This window comes from Sceloporus undulatus, chromosome 3 (assembly GCF_019175285.1).
Source record: "Sceloporus undulatus isolate JIND9_A2432 ecotype Alabama chromosome 3, SceUnd_v1.1, whole genome shotgun sequence".
NCBI lineage: Eukaryota > Metazoa > Chordata > Lepidosauria > Squamata > Phrynosomatidae > Sceloporus > Sceloporus undulatus.
The window spans coordinates 191,643,856-191,661,100 of record NC_056524.1 but is presented as its reverse complement, the minus strand read 5'-3'; the positions used below and the strand labels follow the sequence as shown (position 1 = coordinate 191,661,100).

Here is a 17,245-nt window from a genome sequence, read left to right as displayed (position 1 = left end):
TAATAATAATAATAATAATAATAATAATAATAATAATAATAATAATAATATATTTATATTTCCTGCTTCTCCCTTCGGATCGAAGCGGGATTACAACAGTAAAAACATCATAAAATGCATACAAAATACATCAATCAAAAATAAAAAGGGGAAGAGTTGTTACAGTATTGCTCACAGTCGTAACAATCGAGTCATCATATTCAGATGTTCAAAATCAGATTAGAGGAGATCCGTTGGATAGGCCCGCCAGAAGAGATCCGTCTTCAATGCCCTCTTGAAGACTTCCAAAGAAGGTATGAGACGGATCTCTTCCGATAAGTTGTTCCAAAGTCTAGGGGCCATCGCAGAAAACATTTTACAAGAGGTGGTTTTCAACTTGGTTTTGGGGTGTTCTAATATTTTTGTGCCAATGTCTTGAGAGTGCAGGGCGGATTATGTAGGGAGAGGCGTTCCCTTAAGTAACTCGGGCCCAGGCCATGTAGGGCTTTATAGGTAATAAGCGACACTTTGTATTGTGCCCGGAGGCTAATCGGCAGCCTATGGACCGTTCTGCACAGGCGTAATAGTACGGATGCCCCTAACCCTAGTACGGATCGAGTCTGTACAAAATGGCGGCGCCCGTTCCACACGGGGGCCACCATTACAATGTCACAAACACGCCGCCTCCAAACGAGGTGGCGCGGACGTGACGTCTTTGCACCGTGTGAGGGTGCCTAGAGCGGCCCCCTTCTCCTCCTCCCCGCCGCCAGCAGGTCCTTGGGGCTTGAAGCCCGAAGAACATCCCTTTCCAGGCCGCGGAGAAGTGGCCTTTTGCCGCTTCCCTGCGGCCTGGAAAGCAGTGGATCGGGGCCCCAGAGGCTGCCGTTCTGACAGCTGAGGCCCCAATCTGGCGGGAAAAGCAGCGCCTACAGGCCGCCCCAAAGGGGCGGTCTGTAATGCACCTATAATAAATAAATAAATAAATAAAACTTTAATTTATATCCGGCTTTTTGTTACCACAATCAAAGTGGCGTACAACCTTAAAAAAATTCAATATATACAATTCCCCCCCTTAAAAAAGGATTAAACAATTCTATCCATTAAAATTACAATGATTAAAATCTAAAAACAATAATACAATAATAAAATAACGGTGAGCAGAGTCTTCGCTTATATATGTCTGTGGGGGGAATGTTACATGGCTGGGTTCTATTCCAGGAAGGCCTGCCGGAAGAGATCCGTCTTGACAGCTTTCTTGAAGCTCTCTAGGTTGGCAATTTGACGGATCTCATCTGGCAGGCCATTCCATAAAGTGGAAGCGATTGCAGAAAAAGTCCTATGGGAGGTTGCCGTCAATCTGGTCTTTGTGGACTACAACAAATTCCTCCCAGAGGACCTGAGAGTACGGGGCGGATTATACGGAAGAAGCCGATCCCTTAAGTAGGTTGGGCCCAAGCCATGGAGGGCTTTGAAGGTAATGACCAACACCTTGTACTGTGCCCGGAAACAAATAGGCAGCCAGTGGAGTGATTTCAATATTGGTGTAATGTGGTCACTCCTAGTTGTTCCTGTAATTAATCTGGCTGCCATATTCTGTACCAGTTGAAGTTTCCAGACTAGGCACAAGGGTAGCCCCATGTAGAGCGCATTGCAAAAATCAAGTCTTGAGGTTATGCGGCCTGATACCTGGTTTGGGGGCCCCTACCGTAAGTACTTTCGTTTTGTCTGGATTCAGCTTGAGCTTGTTTTCTCTCATCCAGTCCATTACTGCTGCAAGACATTGACCGAGGGGAGAAATGCCATCTGTCGTCATTGCTGATGACCAAGACATGGAGAAGTATATTTGGGTGTCATCAGCATACTGATAACACCCCGCTCCATGTCTACGGATGATTTCTCCCAGTGGCTTCATATAGATGTTGAATAACATCGGGGACAGGATGGTGCCGTGAGGGACGCCACAATTAAGCTCTGTTTTTGAAGAGCAACTGTCCTTGAGCATCACCCCCTGGAATCTACCTGAGAGGAAGAAACGGAACCACTACAAAGCATTCCCACCATGTTTTGCAGTTCCCATGCCAATTTAGGCCCAGGACAGGCTTTCTTTGCAACAGACAGTGAATGGGAAGTGACTTCATCTCATACCTTGGTTTTGCCATTTATATAAGGGACACCATTTTACTTGTTGTTGTGTGCCTTCAAGCCATTTCCATTTCCAACTTATGACAACCCTAAGACTTAGGGTTTTCCTGGGGTTTTCTATCATGGGGTTTTCCTGGAAAATTTCTTTGGAAGAGGTTTGCCATTGTCTTCCCGTGAGTCTGAGAACATGTGACTTGCCCAAGTGGGTTTCATGGACAAGCTGGGAACCAAACCTTGGTCTCCTGAGTTGTAGCCAAACACTCAAACCATTACACCACACTGGCTCTTCCTCTCATTCCCTATTGTTAAAAAAGGCCTCCTTGTGATTATAGTGACTCCAAACATGGTGAAAATGCCCCTCATAAGGATATTTGATGCCAAAAATAATTTAAAAAAAGGATTTTGTTTACAGGAAAGTGATGGTAGGGAAGTGTGTGGCCCTATAAAGTATCTGAGTGAGCTACTATGGACCCCTAGCCTTCCACAGTTGCCCATCCTTATTGAAAAGATTAAATGGAAGCTCTTAGACCAGATCCTGTACATCTTTCTATGTGTGTCCCATTTAGAGTATTCTCATCTTAAGACAGCAAAAGGAAGCTCCTTTCCTTCCCTGACTTGCCTACGTGCAAGAAGATGTCTTGCATTGCTCTCACAAGGTAATGCCTAGCCATGTATGCTACTAGGGCAGGGTTAAGACGTGTAAGCAGCTTTGGCAAAGTGTAACAATGTTTACTCAAAGTTAATTGAATCTTGTGAGGCCAGGATTCCAAAGAAAGAAGACATCAGCACATTTTCCTCCCCAGACCCACAAAATCATGTCCTAGTTACTCGGAGAACAATGCCACCACCATCTTACCCTCCATCTGTTTGCAGCGCTTCAGAAGCAAAACCCATTTTATTACAACAATATGAGATACAACAACCTTAGAGAATAGAAGGGGAGCAATTTCAAAAAATGCTGCTAATAAAACACTGAATATAATGCTTTGTAGTGCTGTGTAGTGGTGGTTTGAGTGTTGGACTATGAGTCTGGAGACCAGGGTTTGATTCTCAGCTCGGCCATGAAACCCATGGGGTGACCTTGGGCAAATTGCATGCTCTTAGCTACAAGGGAAGGCAATGGTAAATGCCCTCTGAATAAATCTTGCCAAGAAAGCCCCATGATAGGTTCATCTTAGGGTTGCCGTGAGTTGGAAATGACTTGAAGACCCACAACAAACAGCATACATTTCTTATATCACCCTTGCTCCACACAGTTGAGGGGAACATGGACAAGTTACCCCCAACCATTGCATACAGGTCATCAAATAAACTAGTCAGGGACTTGAGCGCAAGTCTCTCCCAAGAACTTTGTTTGACATGCATCACATTATATATTATTACACTACATACATTGAAAAGCTCTGTTTATTTTGGAATTTCTCTCATAACAGCAAACTTTCCTGAAATCATACGAGGCAGTAAGCAGATGAAGAGAGCTGGAGGTAATATGAAAATCACGTGAATAGTCAAGTAAATGTATAACTATTAATAGCCATCAAAAGTTTGCTGTGGGCTACATACCAACAAAAAGGAGAAAAACAAGATGCAACTGTGATATGTACATCTAAAAAACCCAAAAGCCTCTGACAGCAATAGACATTTCTTTTTTATCACCAATGGACTTTTTGTTTTAATGTTGCATCACTGTACACAGAGATGTTTTTTAATCAGTCAGAACAACGGTACATCCAGAATACGAATGCCAGTTCTGACATGTAACACTTTTCATGGTCTTTTCCTAAGGATTTTTAATTGAGGATGTCAAGGGTTGCACTGAGGTACAGTTCTTTATGTGTATGTGTGTGTTTTCTTTTCTCTCCTTAAAAATACAAGGGCAGGGATCCTGTATTTGGAGATGTACATGTATGATGCAGCAACATCTTTGTAGCTATGTCCACCAATGCCATCTCCAAATGCTCACTTTGTAAACAGCACCTCCTCCAAATGGCCATTTCCATGTTGTTTTGAGGCAGAATGAGCATGGATATTTTCTTGTAACTGTACATGCTGCGACAGATATCTGCAGAGACCTCCAGGTCTTCTCAGATGACATTCTTGCAGTGTGTCCAGCTACAAGAAAATAGCTGGGTGCGTCATGCTGATCACCCTGTTTTCCCATAACACAGAAATGACCCCAAGGGGGTGGGGACTGGAAAGTTGGTTGTTGCAGAACCAGTACAGAATCCTAACTCTGAAATATAAAACAAAAAGTTGTGATATCCTAAGTGTGACTTATGCCCTTGGGATTCACTAACAGAATGCCAATCATTGTTGCATATTAATGCAACTACAAGCACAACTTGCAGAGCTGGTGGGAGTTTGAATTCACCAACATCTGGAGGACCGGAGGTTGCTCCTCCTTGCCAGTGCGTGTTGGGAGGACAGATAGGGAACAAGCCCTTCAAAATATATATTCTAAAGGAATTCCTCATTACTTTTAAGTACCGGTACCTTCTTGAAATAAGTTAGTAAGACATACCTTGTTTGAAATGTAGGATATTTTCTGACCCCAATGAGAACTCCAATACATTGTGGGGTATAAAAAAACATTTGAGAGCCATATCCAAAGAAACACTTGAAAGCCAGGGTGTCATAGTGGCTTGAGTGTTGGACTAAAACTCTGGAGACCAGGGATCAATTCCCAGATGAACAAAAATAAAATTAGATAAAACAAAACAAAACACACACTTCTTGCTTTGCAAAGTAACCCCTGACTTCTATAAACTCCAGTGTGTCACCCTGACCAGGAGAAATTCTGATTTTCCCTGAATGGGCCAACTGATTGGTGAATGGAGTATATCACTTTGCTTCACTACATCATGGTTTGTCAAAACAAGGGACATTTCTTGTCCACATATCTTTCATTGGCTGGAACAACAACAACCCGAACAGATTTGTTGAGATTTTTTTTGTCCCATCCACTTTTTCTGTTTGTTAAAGAAAACCCCAAACCAGTACAAAGCAAGGGGCTAGCATTTGGGGACACTGGATGGTATTCAGTATTACAGTTATTGATTCATAACCTAGAGTTACGGATCCATAATTTGTCTGTTATTCAGTATGATTATACAGTCTTACTGGAAACCTACATAAACACCAACACAGCTTATTTTAAGAGCCAGCAGGGCAAAATTGGTCCATTCAGTTTCCAACTGGGGCACAAGAAGGATGACTTTACCACCTTCCTACCAGCAAGAGAGCCTGCGACAATCAGAAGCATGATCCCTGTTGCAAGTCCTTGTTGCAGCCTTGCTCTATGGTGAGAGGGGGTGGAAATGCCAACTTCTTTATGTCCCAGTTGGAAGCTGAATGGACTTCCTTCTTCCAATCCAATAGCTGGCTCATAAGGTGCGCTGAGAGGGATTGGACCAGGTGTAGTTATGGTGTTACACAGATGTAACTTAAGTAGCAGATCTAGGATTCAAGTGACTGTTGACAACTGTGCAGGGGACAACATTGTAGAATACTTACATTCTAAACCTACTTCTATTTGGATTCTACAACAACATGTGACCCTGGGAGTAGTTGTTGTGTGCCTTTAAGTAATTTCCAATTTATGGCGACCCTATGGAGACCCTGTTATGGGATTAAAAATCCTACCATAATACAATATGCAAAGGGACTATAATGCAAGAGGGTTTTTCTTTTTTTAAAAAATGTCTCCCAGGAAGTTGCTTGTTCTATACATTTCTATGTCATGTCATGCTGTAAAGAAAACAGCAGAGAATTCCCAGATGAGTGAGAACATTTTTATGCAAATGATATGGGGAAGTGTCTTGTTTAGAACACTGCTGCAAAGGATATGTGTTTCTTTAGTTTTATTAAGATTTACAATGAAGTACTCTGAAGCAATTAATCACTCTAATGACACTCTATTGACAAACACATACAGCTGGCACCCTATAAAGATCAATTTTATTTTATATGCTAATGCAGTGGTACTCATTAGTGGTAAAACAATTAACGATGCTGGTTGCAAACAGCTCACTAGCTTTTTAGTAGCAGACAGAAATGGCCAATATGTTATAATTCTCAAATCTAGTTAAGGATAACATAATTAGTGCTCTACATTTGTTGTCAGGAAGCAAGAGACTTTAGTGGTAAGAGACATAAAACTGAGGGAATAATGTCTACGTGCTTTTCAACAAAAGGGAAGTTAAACTATAGAGAATCTGACAATGGACGAGCCGATCATTAACCAGTCATAGGCAAAAAAATACTATCAGACCTTGGTCCTAGAAGACATTTTTGTGTAGCTATATTATAGCTACCAGTTGAGAACTGCATATGGACTGCAGAATTAATGCAGTTTGACAGTGCTGTTACTGCCACGGCTCAATGCTATGGAATGCAATTTGTAGTTTTGTGAGACTTTTAGCCTTCTTTCTTCATGGCTTCCCCCCATTTCTCCACCTGTAGCCATTTCATGATGGAGTGGCCACTTAAGTAAACCTCCCTGATGTAACCATCTTGTGGCCCTTAATATATACAGAAAACACACATACAATACTATTTCTCTGAAGACAATACTTGACCTGCCTATTGATTGTCCAAGGTGGAAATGCAACAGTGACGCTTCTGAGACACATTATCAATGCATCTCTTAGAGCTTTCTCACACTAGGGGAGATCCCGCAGGAAAACAGGAGTTAAACACAATTTAAAGTACATTCAAATTTAAACCAAACTTGCAAATTCAGTTAGTTTATCACACTAGGGACTGCCCAAGTGAAATAATGCGAAGTTAATCCAAATGCAAAGCAGAGAAAAAGGGCAGCTTTTTTACTTTCAGATTGTTCTGAAAGTAAAAAGCTGCCGGTTTCCTCCACTTTGCGTTCAGATTATCTTCGCGTTATTTCATGTTAACTGCTACGTTATGTGATAAACTTTGGGCATTTCCAGATTTTCTTTGGTTTAAATCTAGTTTAACTCCCATTTTCCCAAGGAATCTCGCTAGTGTGATAAACTCCATAGGGAGGGCCAGTTTCTATCTTGTTTAAAAGAAGTGGTAGTAAGGCCGCTTCTGAAAAAGCCTTCCCTAGACCCCTTGGACATGAATAATTACAGGTCAGTCTCACACCTTCCGTTTTTGAGCAAAGTGATTGAGAGGACAGTTGCCCTTCAACTCCAAATAGTCTTGGATGAAACAGATTATCTGGATCCATTTCAAAGTGGCTTTAGGGCAGGATATGGAATTGAGATGGATGGATGGATGGATGGATGGATGGGTATAGTGGATGATCTTCATGTGGGTATTGACAGTGGAAGTGTGACCCTGTTGGTATTTCAGGACCTCTCAGCGGCCTTCAATACCACCGACCATGGTATCCTTCTGGAACACTTTGGAGAATTGGGAGTCAGGGGCACTGCATTGCAGTAATTCCAATCCTACTCCTGGGCAGATTCCAGATGGTGATGCTTGGGGACAGTTCCTCCTCCAAAAGAAAGTTTAAATCTGGTGTCCTTCAAGGTGCCATCCTGTCCCTAATGCTATTTAATACAGTGGGCCCTTGCCTTACGCAGGGGATCCGTTCCGGACCCCCCCCCCCCCGCATAAGGCGAATTCCGCCTATGCTGGAGCCCCATTCATTTGAATGGGGCTCATGCGCGGTGGTGCGGGAGTGTGCAGGGTGCCATGGGCGCGTGCCCCATTCATCTGAATGGGACGCACCGCCCCTTGCTCAAGTCTGTGTAAAGCGCGCCAGTCTATAACGCGGGCACACTGTATATACATGAAGCTGTTGGAGAGAGATCATCCGGAGACATGGGGCGGGGTGTTATCAATATGCTGATTACCCAGATATATCTCTCCATGCTTCAGACTACAGCACTGACTAAGGATAGTATCTCTCTTCTGAATAAATGCCTTACGGTGATAATGGACTGGATGAGGAAAAACAGACTAAAACTGAATCCAGATAAGATGGAGGTACTCGTTGTTGGGCCCCCTAATCTGGATATGGAGATATGTCAACCAATCCTGGAAGTGGTCACACTTCCCCTAAAGCTTGGGAGTGCTCCTGATATGTCCCTTCAAATGTCAACTCAGATAGATGTGATGGCCAGGAGTTCTTGTTATCAGCTTCGGCTGATATGCCAGCTGTGACCCTCACTGGAGCCAGGGGGCCTGAAAACTTTAATACATGTGCTGGTAACCTCATGACTTGTCTTCTGTAATGTGCTCTACATGTGGCTACCTTGTAAGCAACATAGCCCCCTTCCTCTGCTACAACCATTTCTGTATTATCAGAGACAGGAAGAACCTCTGGGGGTTCTCTGAAGATCCCTGCAGATGGCTGTTGTAGTGTATTTTCTATAGAAAATAGCTGGACACATCTTCGCTGATTCCTCCACCCTCTATGACAACATGGAAATTGCCATTTTGTGGGTAAGCAGGGCTTGGTTTTGCACTGCTTACAAGATGGGTTCTTTTGGGAGGAGGGATTTTGCTCCTTGGAGATTATCAGACAGGGTGACAAAGGACGGGATCGCTCCTGTCCTTTATGCGCAATCACACGAAAGACTCACACATGTCATGCTTATCCTGTCATAAAGTTGAATTGTCCTGTCACTTTTGAATAACAGAAACTCCCATTAATACAAAATGACAGGAGAATTCCATTTCACAGATGGGACAATGAAGGGATAAGCGTGACATTGTTTCAAAGTCCTTCATGGAAAAAGGACGAGATAAGGACATCCTTTTCCCCATGTGATAATCTCCATTATCTGGTCAGAACAGAATTCCAACCTCCACAAACACCAAAATAATGAGCTGCGGTAGCAGTATGTTGGATGCTATCATGTTGTAATTCAACTGCTGTTTTTTATCTGAGTTAGAAGATTATTTTGCATGATGTTCATATTACAACCTCATAAAACATTTGATTTAGTTCATGTAATATAAAACAGAGAAAAGGGAAGCCCTTAGGTACATCTAACTGTGTATCTGCAGTGGAACTCCCACACGGACTGTGGAACAGCTGTATCATATCAAGTAAAATAAAATAAAGCTGTGTCTTTGTATACAGGAAGCTACTCCTACCAAAAATAAAAAAATAAAAAAATTCCACACACACACAAAACAGGCTATACACAGGATTGGAACAATTAAACAAAAATGTAATTTGTTTTACTTTTAAGTAAACCAACAGCTTGGTTAAGCAGTTCTACTGGAGTGGAATCTAAACATACCAAGTTCCCCTGCAGCTTTGATGTCTATGTTGTCATAACCGCTGCCTATCCGAACAATGACTCGTAAGGCCTTGAATTTCTCTAGGTCTTCCCGGGTGAGAGTGATAGTGTGGTACATCATTGCTCCAACAGCTTCGTTTAAAACCTAACAGACACACACAGACACAAAAAGAAGGAAATCATAGTCATTAGTAAAACAGATGAACATGTTCCAGTAACAGCTGCTGAAGTCTAGTGATGACTCATAAGCAAGTATCTAGTAAGGCACATGGTTCAATCTGATCAAATGCTCAGAGACTCACAAAGCAGCAATGAAAGCAATGAATTCTAGCATATATGTGGACAAGGCTCAGCATTTACATAAGGGGTTTTGCACTGAAGGGCGAATCCTCATTTGAGGACAGAAGGCTTACACATTGAGAGTTCTTTGGTGAAAAGGGGGTAATTGCCTAAGTGAAAATCATAAGCATAAGAATTTACATGTTCTTTGCACTCTATCGAAAACTGAAATATATCAGTGTGGTCCCTTGCTTTATGTAGAAACTTATTGTTAAAATCAGACACTCTAAAAATGAACACTATAGAGACACTTAATTTGCTATTTGCTTTTCATTACCACAACAGATATATTAATGCCTCTACAATTTCATACCGGCCTTTGGAACAATTCTCTATCACAGATCTAATTACTGCAGAGAGATTCAGAAAGCTAGTTATTTTGTAAAACATTGCTTTCACATCCTATGATTTGAATATCTGGTCAGTATTTGCCTTGACTTTGTATTTTTATATTTTGTATTGGTATGATGTATTTTTCCAGAATCATAGAGTCATAGAATAGAATCATAGAGTTGGAAGAGACTGCAAGGGCCATCCAGTCCAACCCCCTGCCATGCAGGAAATCCAGATCAAAGCATCCCCGACAGATGGCCATCCAGCCTCCGTTTGAAGACCTCCAAGGAGGGAGACTCCACTACACTCCTAGGAAGTGTGTTCCACTGTCGAACAGCCCTTACTGTCAGGAAATTCCTCCTAATGTTGAGGTGGAATCTCTTTTCCTGCAGCTTGCATCCATTGCTCCGGGTCCTAGTCTCTGGAGCAGCAGAAAACAAGCTTGCTCCCTCCTCAATATGACATCCCTTCAAATATTTAAATAGGGCTATCATATCACCTCTTAACCTTCTTTTCTCCAGGCTAAACATCCCCAGCTCCCTAAGGCGTTCCTCATAGGGCATGGTTTCCAGACCTTTCACCATTTTAGTCGCCCTCCTTTGGACACTATATCAACACTTTGCCTTTTGGCCCTATGCCATCCAACAGTCTTCTAGTTCTAATTTTGTATTAGACTGTGTGTCTTCAGAAGTTTTAGGGCACAACTTCCATCAGGCCCACTTGAAATGATCCTGGGTAAGGAACTGTGGGATCTGTAATGCACAAGGTCTGGAAGGCTCAAGCTAGCCCACTCAAGCATTATAACTTAAATGTTCTGAGTGGAGTATACATCCCCACACAGAGTCTGTATTCATCTAAACAATGCTGGCCAATACATGATTCTTTATAGGCCAACAACCACCAAACATTCATTGCCAGCTAATACATCTCAAATGCTTCTCTTCAAAAATACTAAAAAGATAGATGTGCCTCCCCAAGAGCCTTGTAGCAGAATGAGAGTACAACTCGCCTCCGGTTTCCTCTATCAGCCAGGAGATTACTCTAGCTTTTTTATGTTATCCCCTAGGATATGAGAAAATCCACAAATATATATTACTTTAAGAACTGGTAAGTTTCATAGTGTATCAGAAGAGCTAAAAAGAGATCATGCTGTGAAATGGCAGGCTTTCTTTTTTGCTTGAAAAGAGATGAAGAATATGGCTAGATGAATTTTTCTCAGATGTCTCCTCTGCCTCTTTCTCCAGCCCAGAAAACAGATTTCATTTCTTAAGATTTGAACTCAGCAAAGTGGAAGGAAGATGAAATTGTTCTAGAAAACCTGGAATAAGAAACTTGTTTCACTCTGAATAATCACTGGAATCCTTCAGACCAAGACTGCCCTGTTTGTTAAACACATCTGCTACCGGTATAGCCAAACCTCTTAAGTAAATACACATGGCTAGCTTAGCAAGTGTCTGTTTTATCTAACAGCCTTCCACTTTTTGAACATATTTTAGAATCTACAGTACGAGGGAAAATCTCAGTGTTTGTTCTTTAAGATAACAAGTTTCTTTTTCTTGTTCTCCTTGAGCCACATGCAGTGAGTTTGAGAGCAGTATACTGAAAGAAAAGACCCTATGAGGAATTAGTTGGAAACCTGTGTACCACCTGAAGTAATGCCATGGCCTCCAAAAACTTATGGACATGGTAATAGCTTGATATCATTTGATATGGACTCTATCACTTTAGCTTACCATGCTGTACAGTGTTGCCACCCACCTCATAAGCATGCTACTTCTCTGAACTCTTGGAGCAATTCACGTGTACAAAATATAGTTATGTCCTTGAGTCTGTTGCTTTCCTTTGGTCTGTCAAACTTATCAGTTCACTAGAGGAATGCCTTTCACATGTTCACTTTTTGTGAACCCATTTCTTTTTAAAACAAAGTTCTAAGAACACCTTTGGAATAATCCAACCTCTCTATGCTCTGCCTTTCAGCCTGTAGATTGTTAAGATTAAACGTTTCTGGATGTGTGTGTTGCAAGGGTCTCTGGTGAAACACATGTGTGCATACTGGTAGTCCCCAACACTCTATGGATTTGCCAGTCTACCACATGTGGAAAGCAGGTTTTCCACCATTCTTGGCCTGTCTTTAGAAGGGCTTGTATAATATGGAATAGAGGAAACACACATATGTTAGCCAATGTACCTCAATACCTCATCTACACCTGCTCCTGGAGTAGTCTGGCCTGGAAGCTGTTGCATATTCCTGTAGTTACTACCTTTGCACTCTGTGGCAACAACAGGCAGCTGTCTACACAAATGTCTCCACTGTGTCGCCAGCAAGTCACATCCTCCAAATTTAGAAATGAGGTGTCCAGCATCCATCACATGGCTGAGAGCTTCATTGTGGTCTTGGAGCAACTTACACCAGCAGTGGCAGGCGGCACAATGGGGGACATGTGTAGACAATTGCTTGGCATCTTACAGAGTGCTCTGGATTTTCCTACAAAATCTGGAGCAAAAGGTAAATTTAAAAAAAACTGTTTAAGAGATGGATAGGCAGATTAAGTGCAGAACTTGCTCTATGTTGTGAAAACAGTCCATACTCGAATCAGAGATTTGCCCCTGCATCTTGAAGACAGGTCAATGTGTGTGTGTGTGGGGGGGGGACACTTGTTTGGCCTGTATAGACATGTCCTTAGACAGCCTTTCCTAACTAGTATCTCTTAGATTTGTTGGACTGAAAATGCCATTCTAGTGATGGCACCACGCTGGGAAAATCTACTGTAAAACATTTATGTTCTCTGTATTTGGGCATAAACAGCACAAGAAGACAATTGGGAACTATTTTGGAACTCCTTCTCTACAGAGACTGGGATGACTGCAAATGAAAACTTCTACAGTAAAGTCTTGATTATCCGACATAAACGGGACCGACTGATTGTCAGATGACCAAAAATGTTGGCTAATCCAATGAGGTTTCCCTCTGCTTGAAGGGAGCTCCACGGAGGCCCCTTCCAGCCGAGGGAAAGCAAGCTGCCGGGGAGGGGACTGGGCCAAGGCCAGAGTCCCCTCCTCAGCGGCCTGGCTTCCCTCAGCTCTCCAGCTGAGGGAAAGCTAGCGCCGGCGGGGCTTGGCCCCTTCCCTCCCAAGGGAGGACAAGCCTGGGCCGAGGATGCAGCCTCTTCGAGGAGGCTGCATCCTTGGCCCTTTCCTGTCCTCCGTGACCGCGGAGGACAAGCCAGGCTGAGCACCCGAGTCTTTCCTCCCCTCAAATGGACTCCTGAGAGTCCGTTCGGGGAGAGGAAAGAGAAGCCGGGAGGGAGAGGCCTCGGCATGGGCCCAGATCTCTCTTTCCCAGGCCTGCCCTCTCCCTCAGTGGGCTCCACGGCCAGTCCTCCTCTTCCCGGACCTCCCCTTTACGCCAAAGGGCTCTTCGGAGTCCTTTGAGGGGAAGGGAAGGGAGGCAGGGCAGGAAAGGACTCAGCGAAGGTAAGTAGGGAATGAGGGGCGTCGGATAATCCAGAGTGTTGGTTAACCGAAGGTCGGTTAACCAAGACTCTACTGTATTTCCACAGGCTTTTAAAAATGACTGCAAAGAGCTTTCAATAGTGTACTGTCTTGCCAATTTTTATCTTCTGTCATTTAAAAGATTATAAATGTTCTGAATTCTATGGATTATTTGACTGCATTGTAAAATAATTTATGTACATATTTTATTGACATTTTGGTATTTATTTTAATTTGCATTGGTTTAAATATTTTTTAAGCTGTCTTGAGTCCCAGTATTAGAGAACAGGAGAGATATAAATGAAGAAATAACATTCTCTACCAGCTACTAAGTTAATTTTACTTAACTAAGTAACCTCTCCTGGCCTGACTACCCACTTCAAACCTGACATAAATGTCATTTACCTGAACTCCAATCGATGGAAGTATCGTCCGGCAAAATAGAGTGTGTGTGTGTGTGTGTGTGTGTGTGTGTGTTTACAATCACAGCAATAGTGTTACAATTGTGACTATGTAGTGAGAGTGAATATGAAACAGTTATGGATGAGTAAACTTAGGTAACTATTCCACATTCATGGTCACTACTTATCATGATTTTGACACTATTGTTACAATTTTGACTCCATTACCCAGCCTACTTTATTGGGCATCCACTGCATGGGGAAAATGCGATCCATTCTGCCAGCAACTGGAGTACAGGTGAATGTGGGTGAGTGGGTCTGGCCAGGAGGGGTTACTTAGTTAATTTGACTGAATGACCCCGGTTGGATTTCAGTACTGATGTCATCATTTTGCATCCAGCTTCTCTGATCCTGGCTGTGGAGGGCAGCTTCAGAGAAGTGAATAGCAACCCCCCCCCCATGCTAAAAAAAAAAAAGACTTCTGCACAAGAGGCACTCAGACGTATGTATGTCCCTAAGAGAATTCTGGCTAATGTATGTCACTTAATTAAAGTCTTATATATCCTAATGTTTTAGTATAAGTTGAGTATTATGAATTGTCTTAACTTGAAAATTTGAGGCATTTCTCTCCATCTGTATCATTTCCCCTACTCCCCAGCTGGCTGTTAAAGTGCTCAGTTCTTAGCCAGGCATCACTGTAAGCTGCTCAACAACCATCACTGAGCCATAGTTTGCTTCCTCACAGTCTAGTGCATTATGTTGTATTATAATGTTGGCATGAGATGATGAGAAATGTGAAATGAGAAAAATGCAAGGCAGGATTTGTATCTGAAAAAGGTTATGATGTGATGCTGGAAGATGGCTGAGGAGAGAAAGATGATGTTTCCAGACACTGGGTAAGAGAATGAGGAGGGAGAGATAAGACAACAGCCTGTGACATCCAATTGGCCTCATGTGACTGGATACTACGGCTCAGAAAGCCCTACATGCCCCTGCGGGATTTACACTCTAATGCATAGATTTATACTGTCTGCCAGAGAGTCACTAAGAGTAAAGTTATATTTGCCCTCATTATTCCACACCAAGTGTAAACACAGCTTGAGAGTAGAAAATGCTGCAAGCAGGCAATGAGTAGGCTGAGATTTCATGAATACAACCTTACATTTGAGTTGACCAGGCTATTTACTGCCGATTATTTTAAACTAGCACTGAAGTCTGTCCTACTGAGGGATAATTCCTTAAGTCGTGAGCATCCTGAGGACAGACTGAGCTATGAGTGACAGTAAGCCTTTTAAGGATTTGCCTGCCACCTCCACCCACTCATTTTTGATCTTGTCATTTTCGCCTCTCTCACCCCCTCCTCTTTATGTTAATTTCTAAGAGATTTGGATTCAAGTCTTCTAGTCACCCCAAAGGATCTGGTTCTACGTGGTATTCCTTGTGAACAACCTTTCAGCTTGTCTTTCTTTGTTCAAAGTCATCCACTGATAACAATGTTCTGGGCCAAAATATTGATTATGCTTTCAATATTCCCAGGTTTTCAGAAATCAGAATTCCTCTAGGCAAGAGATAGTACAATACAGGAAAGAAAAGGAAAGGAAATTTCCCAGGCCAGTAGGGTTGGCTGGAGGTGGCAGAAACAAAGAAGACTAAGGAACAAGAGGGATACAGAACAGTGGCTCAACCAAACTGTCTTTAGGCAGCTCCCTTTCTTGTTTTAATTTATTATACATGAGAGGGCATGTAGCGCCCAAAGCCTTATTTCATTTTTTTTAATGACATGTGCTTAATGAGCTAGGCTCAATTGAAAAATGAACTAAACACACTACATTATTATTATTGTGAAGTCAAAGGCTTTCATGGCCGGCATCCATAGTTTTTTGTGGGTTTTTCGGGCTCTGTGGCCATGTTCTAGAAGAGTTTCTTCCTGACGTTTCACCAGCATCTGTGTCTAGCATCTTCAGACATCAGGAAGAAACTCTTCTAGAACATGGCCATATAGCCCGAAAAACCCACAAAAAACTATTATTATTGTTGTTTCTTTATTTATATCCCATCTTATCCTATAGATAATAGGACATTTCATATTGTCAATTTGTATTTTTAAAATACAGTATTCTTGGGTAAGTCACAGAAAACCCTGTAATAGGTTTGCCTGAGGGTCGCCACACAACAAAAACAAAAACAACATCCCAGACGGCCTTTTCAGTGGTGGCCCCGCGGATTTGGAACAGTCTCCCCAAGGAGCTCCATCTCATGACCCCCCTAGAAACATTTAAAAAGAGGCTTAAAACCTTTCTTTTTTGCCAAGCCCCCCCCCCCCCAGGAATGAAGTTGAGCGCTCTTGATGCCATCAATTCTCTGCCTTACCCTATGACTGATTGTATTTGTATAATTGTATTACAGTGGTACCCCGGGATACGAATGAGCCGCCTTACGAAATTTCCGGGTTACGAAAAAAATCAATTGAAAAAAACTGTTCCGGGTTACGAAGGTTATTTCAGGTTACGAAATAAATTTTGGTGCTTTTCGGCGCTTTTTCGCACCAAATCGCGGCTTTTCCCCATTAGCGCCTATGGGTTTTCGGCTTGCGAAAGCTTTTCGGGTTACGAACGCGGCGGCGGAACGAATTAATTTCGTAACCCGGGGTACCCCTGTACTTGTTTTTATCTATTTTTATGAGATGTTTTTAATAGTTTTATAGTCTGTAAACTGTTTTGATCTAGGGAAAAACGGTATACAAATAAAATTTCTTCTTATTATTATTAACATCAGAAGTCAACAGCATATGAGTTAAATTCAATTGAATAGGGTAAAAAAAATCAAGTTAATAATTTCAGATGATTTTTAATCTTTTTACATATATGTATTTTTAAACATCCACAAGTAAAAAACAGAAAGCGTAGCTCTTGAGCAGTTAGAAAGTGGCTCCCAGCCTTGCAACAGCTGCCCATCCCTACTAAACAGAAAGGGCCAGTAGGAACCTTCAGCTTCTAACCCTAATATGGCCCGTGGCCCACTGCCTTCTGTCTCAGGAGTTTGTTGTTGTAGTTGGGTGCTTTTGAGTTGAACCCGACTCATGATGACCCTGTGGATCAGACACCTCCAAGACTTTCTTCCACTGCTCTGCTCAGATCCAGCAAAACCCATGTCTGCCCCCCCCCTTGAGTCCACCCATCTGGCATGAGGTCCTCCCCTCCTTCTTCTACCCTCTACCTTTCCTAGTGTTATTGTTTTCTCTAGTGATTCATGTCTTCTTATTATGTGGCCAAAGTATGACAGCCTCAATTTGATTATCTTGGCTCCAAGGAGGATCTTGGTCTG

The 17,245-nt window shown here is 42.4% G+C and overlaps 1 protein-coding gene across 4 annotated transcripts in view; it reads right to left on the bottom strand.

The window, feature by feature from the left end:
- The window catches only part of CTBP2 (C-terminal binding protein 2), a 276,513-nt gene that overhangs the window by 19,568 nt on the left and 239,700 nt on the right, over positions 1–17,245 (bottom strand). For all 4 annotated transcript variants that reach the window (XM_042460080.1, XM_042460079.1, XM_042460081.1 and 1 more), the window contains one exon: positions 9,357–9,501. In XM_042460080.1, the coding sequence (XP_042316014.1) occupies positions 9,357–9,501 (145 nt within the window). The remainder of the gene's footprint in view (positions 1–9,356; positions 9,502–17,245) is intronic.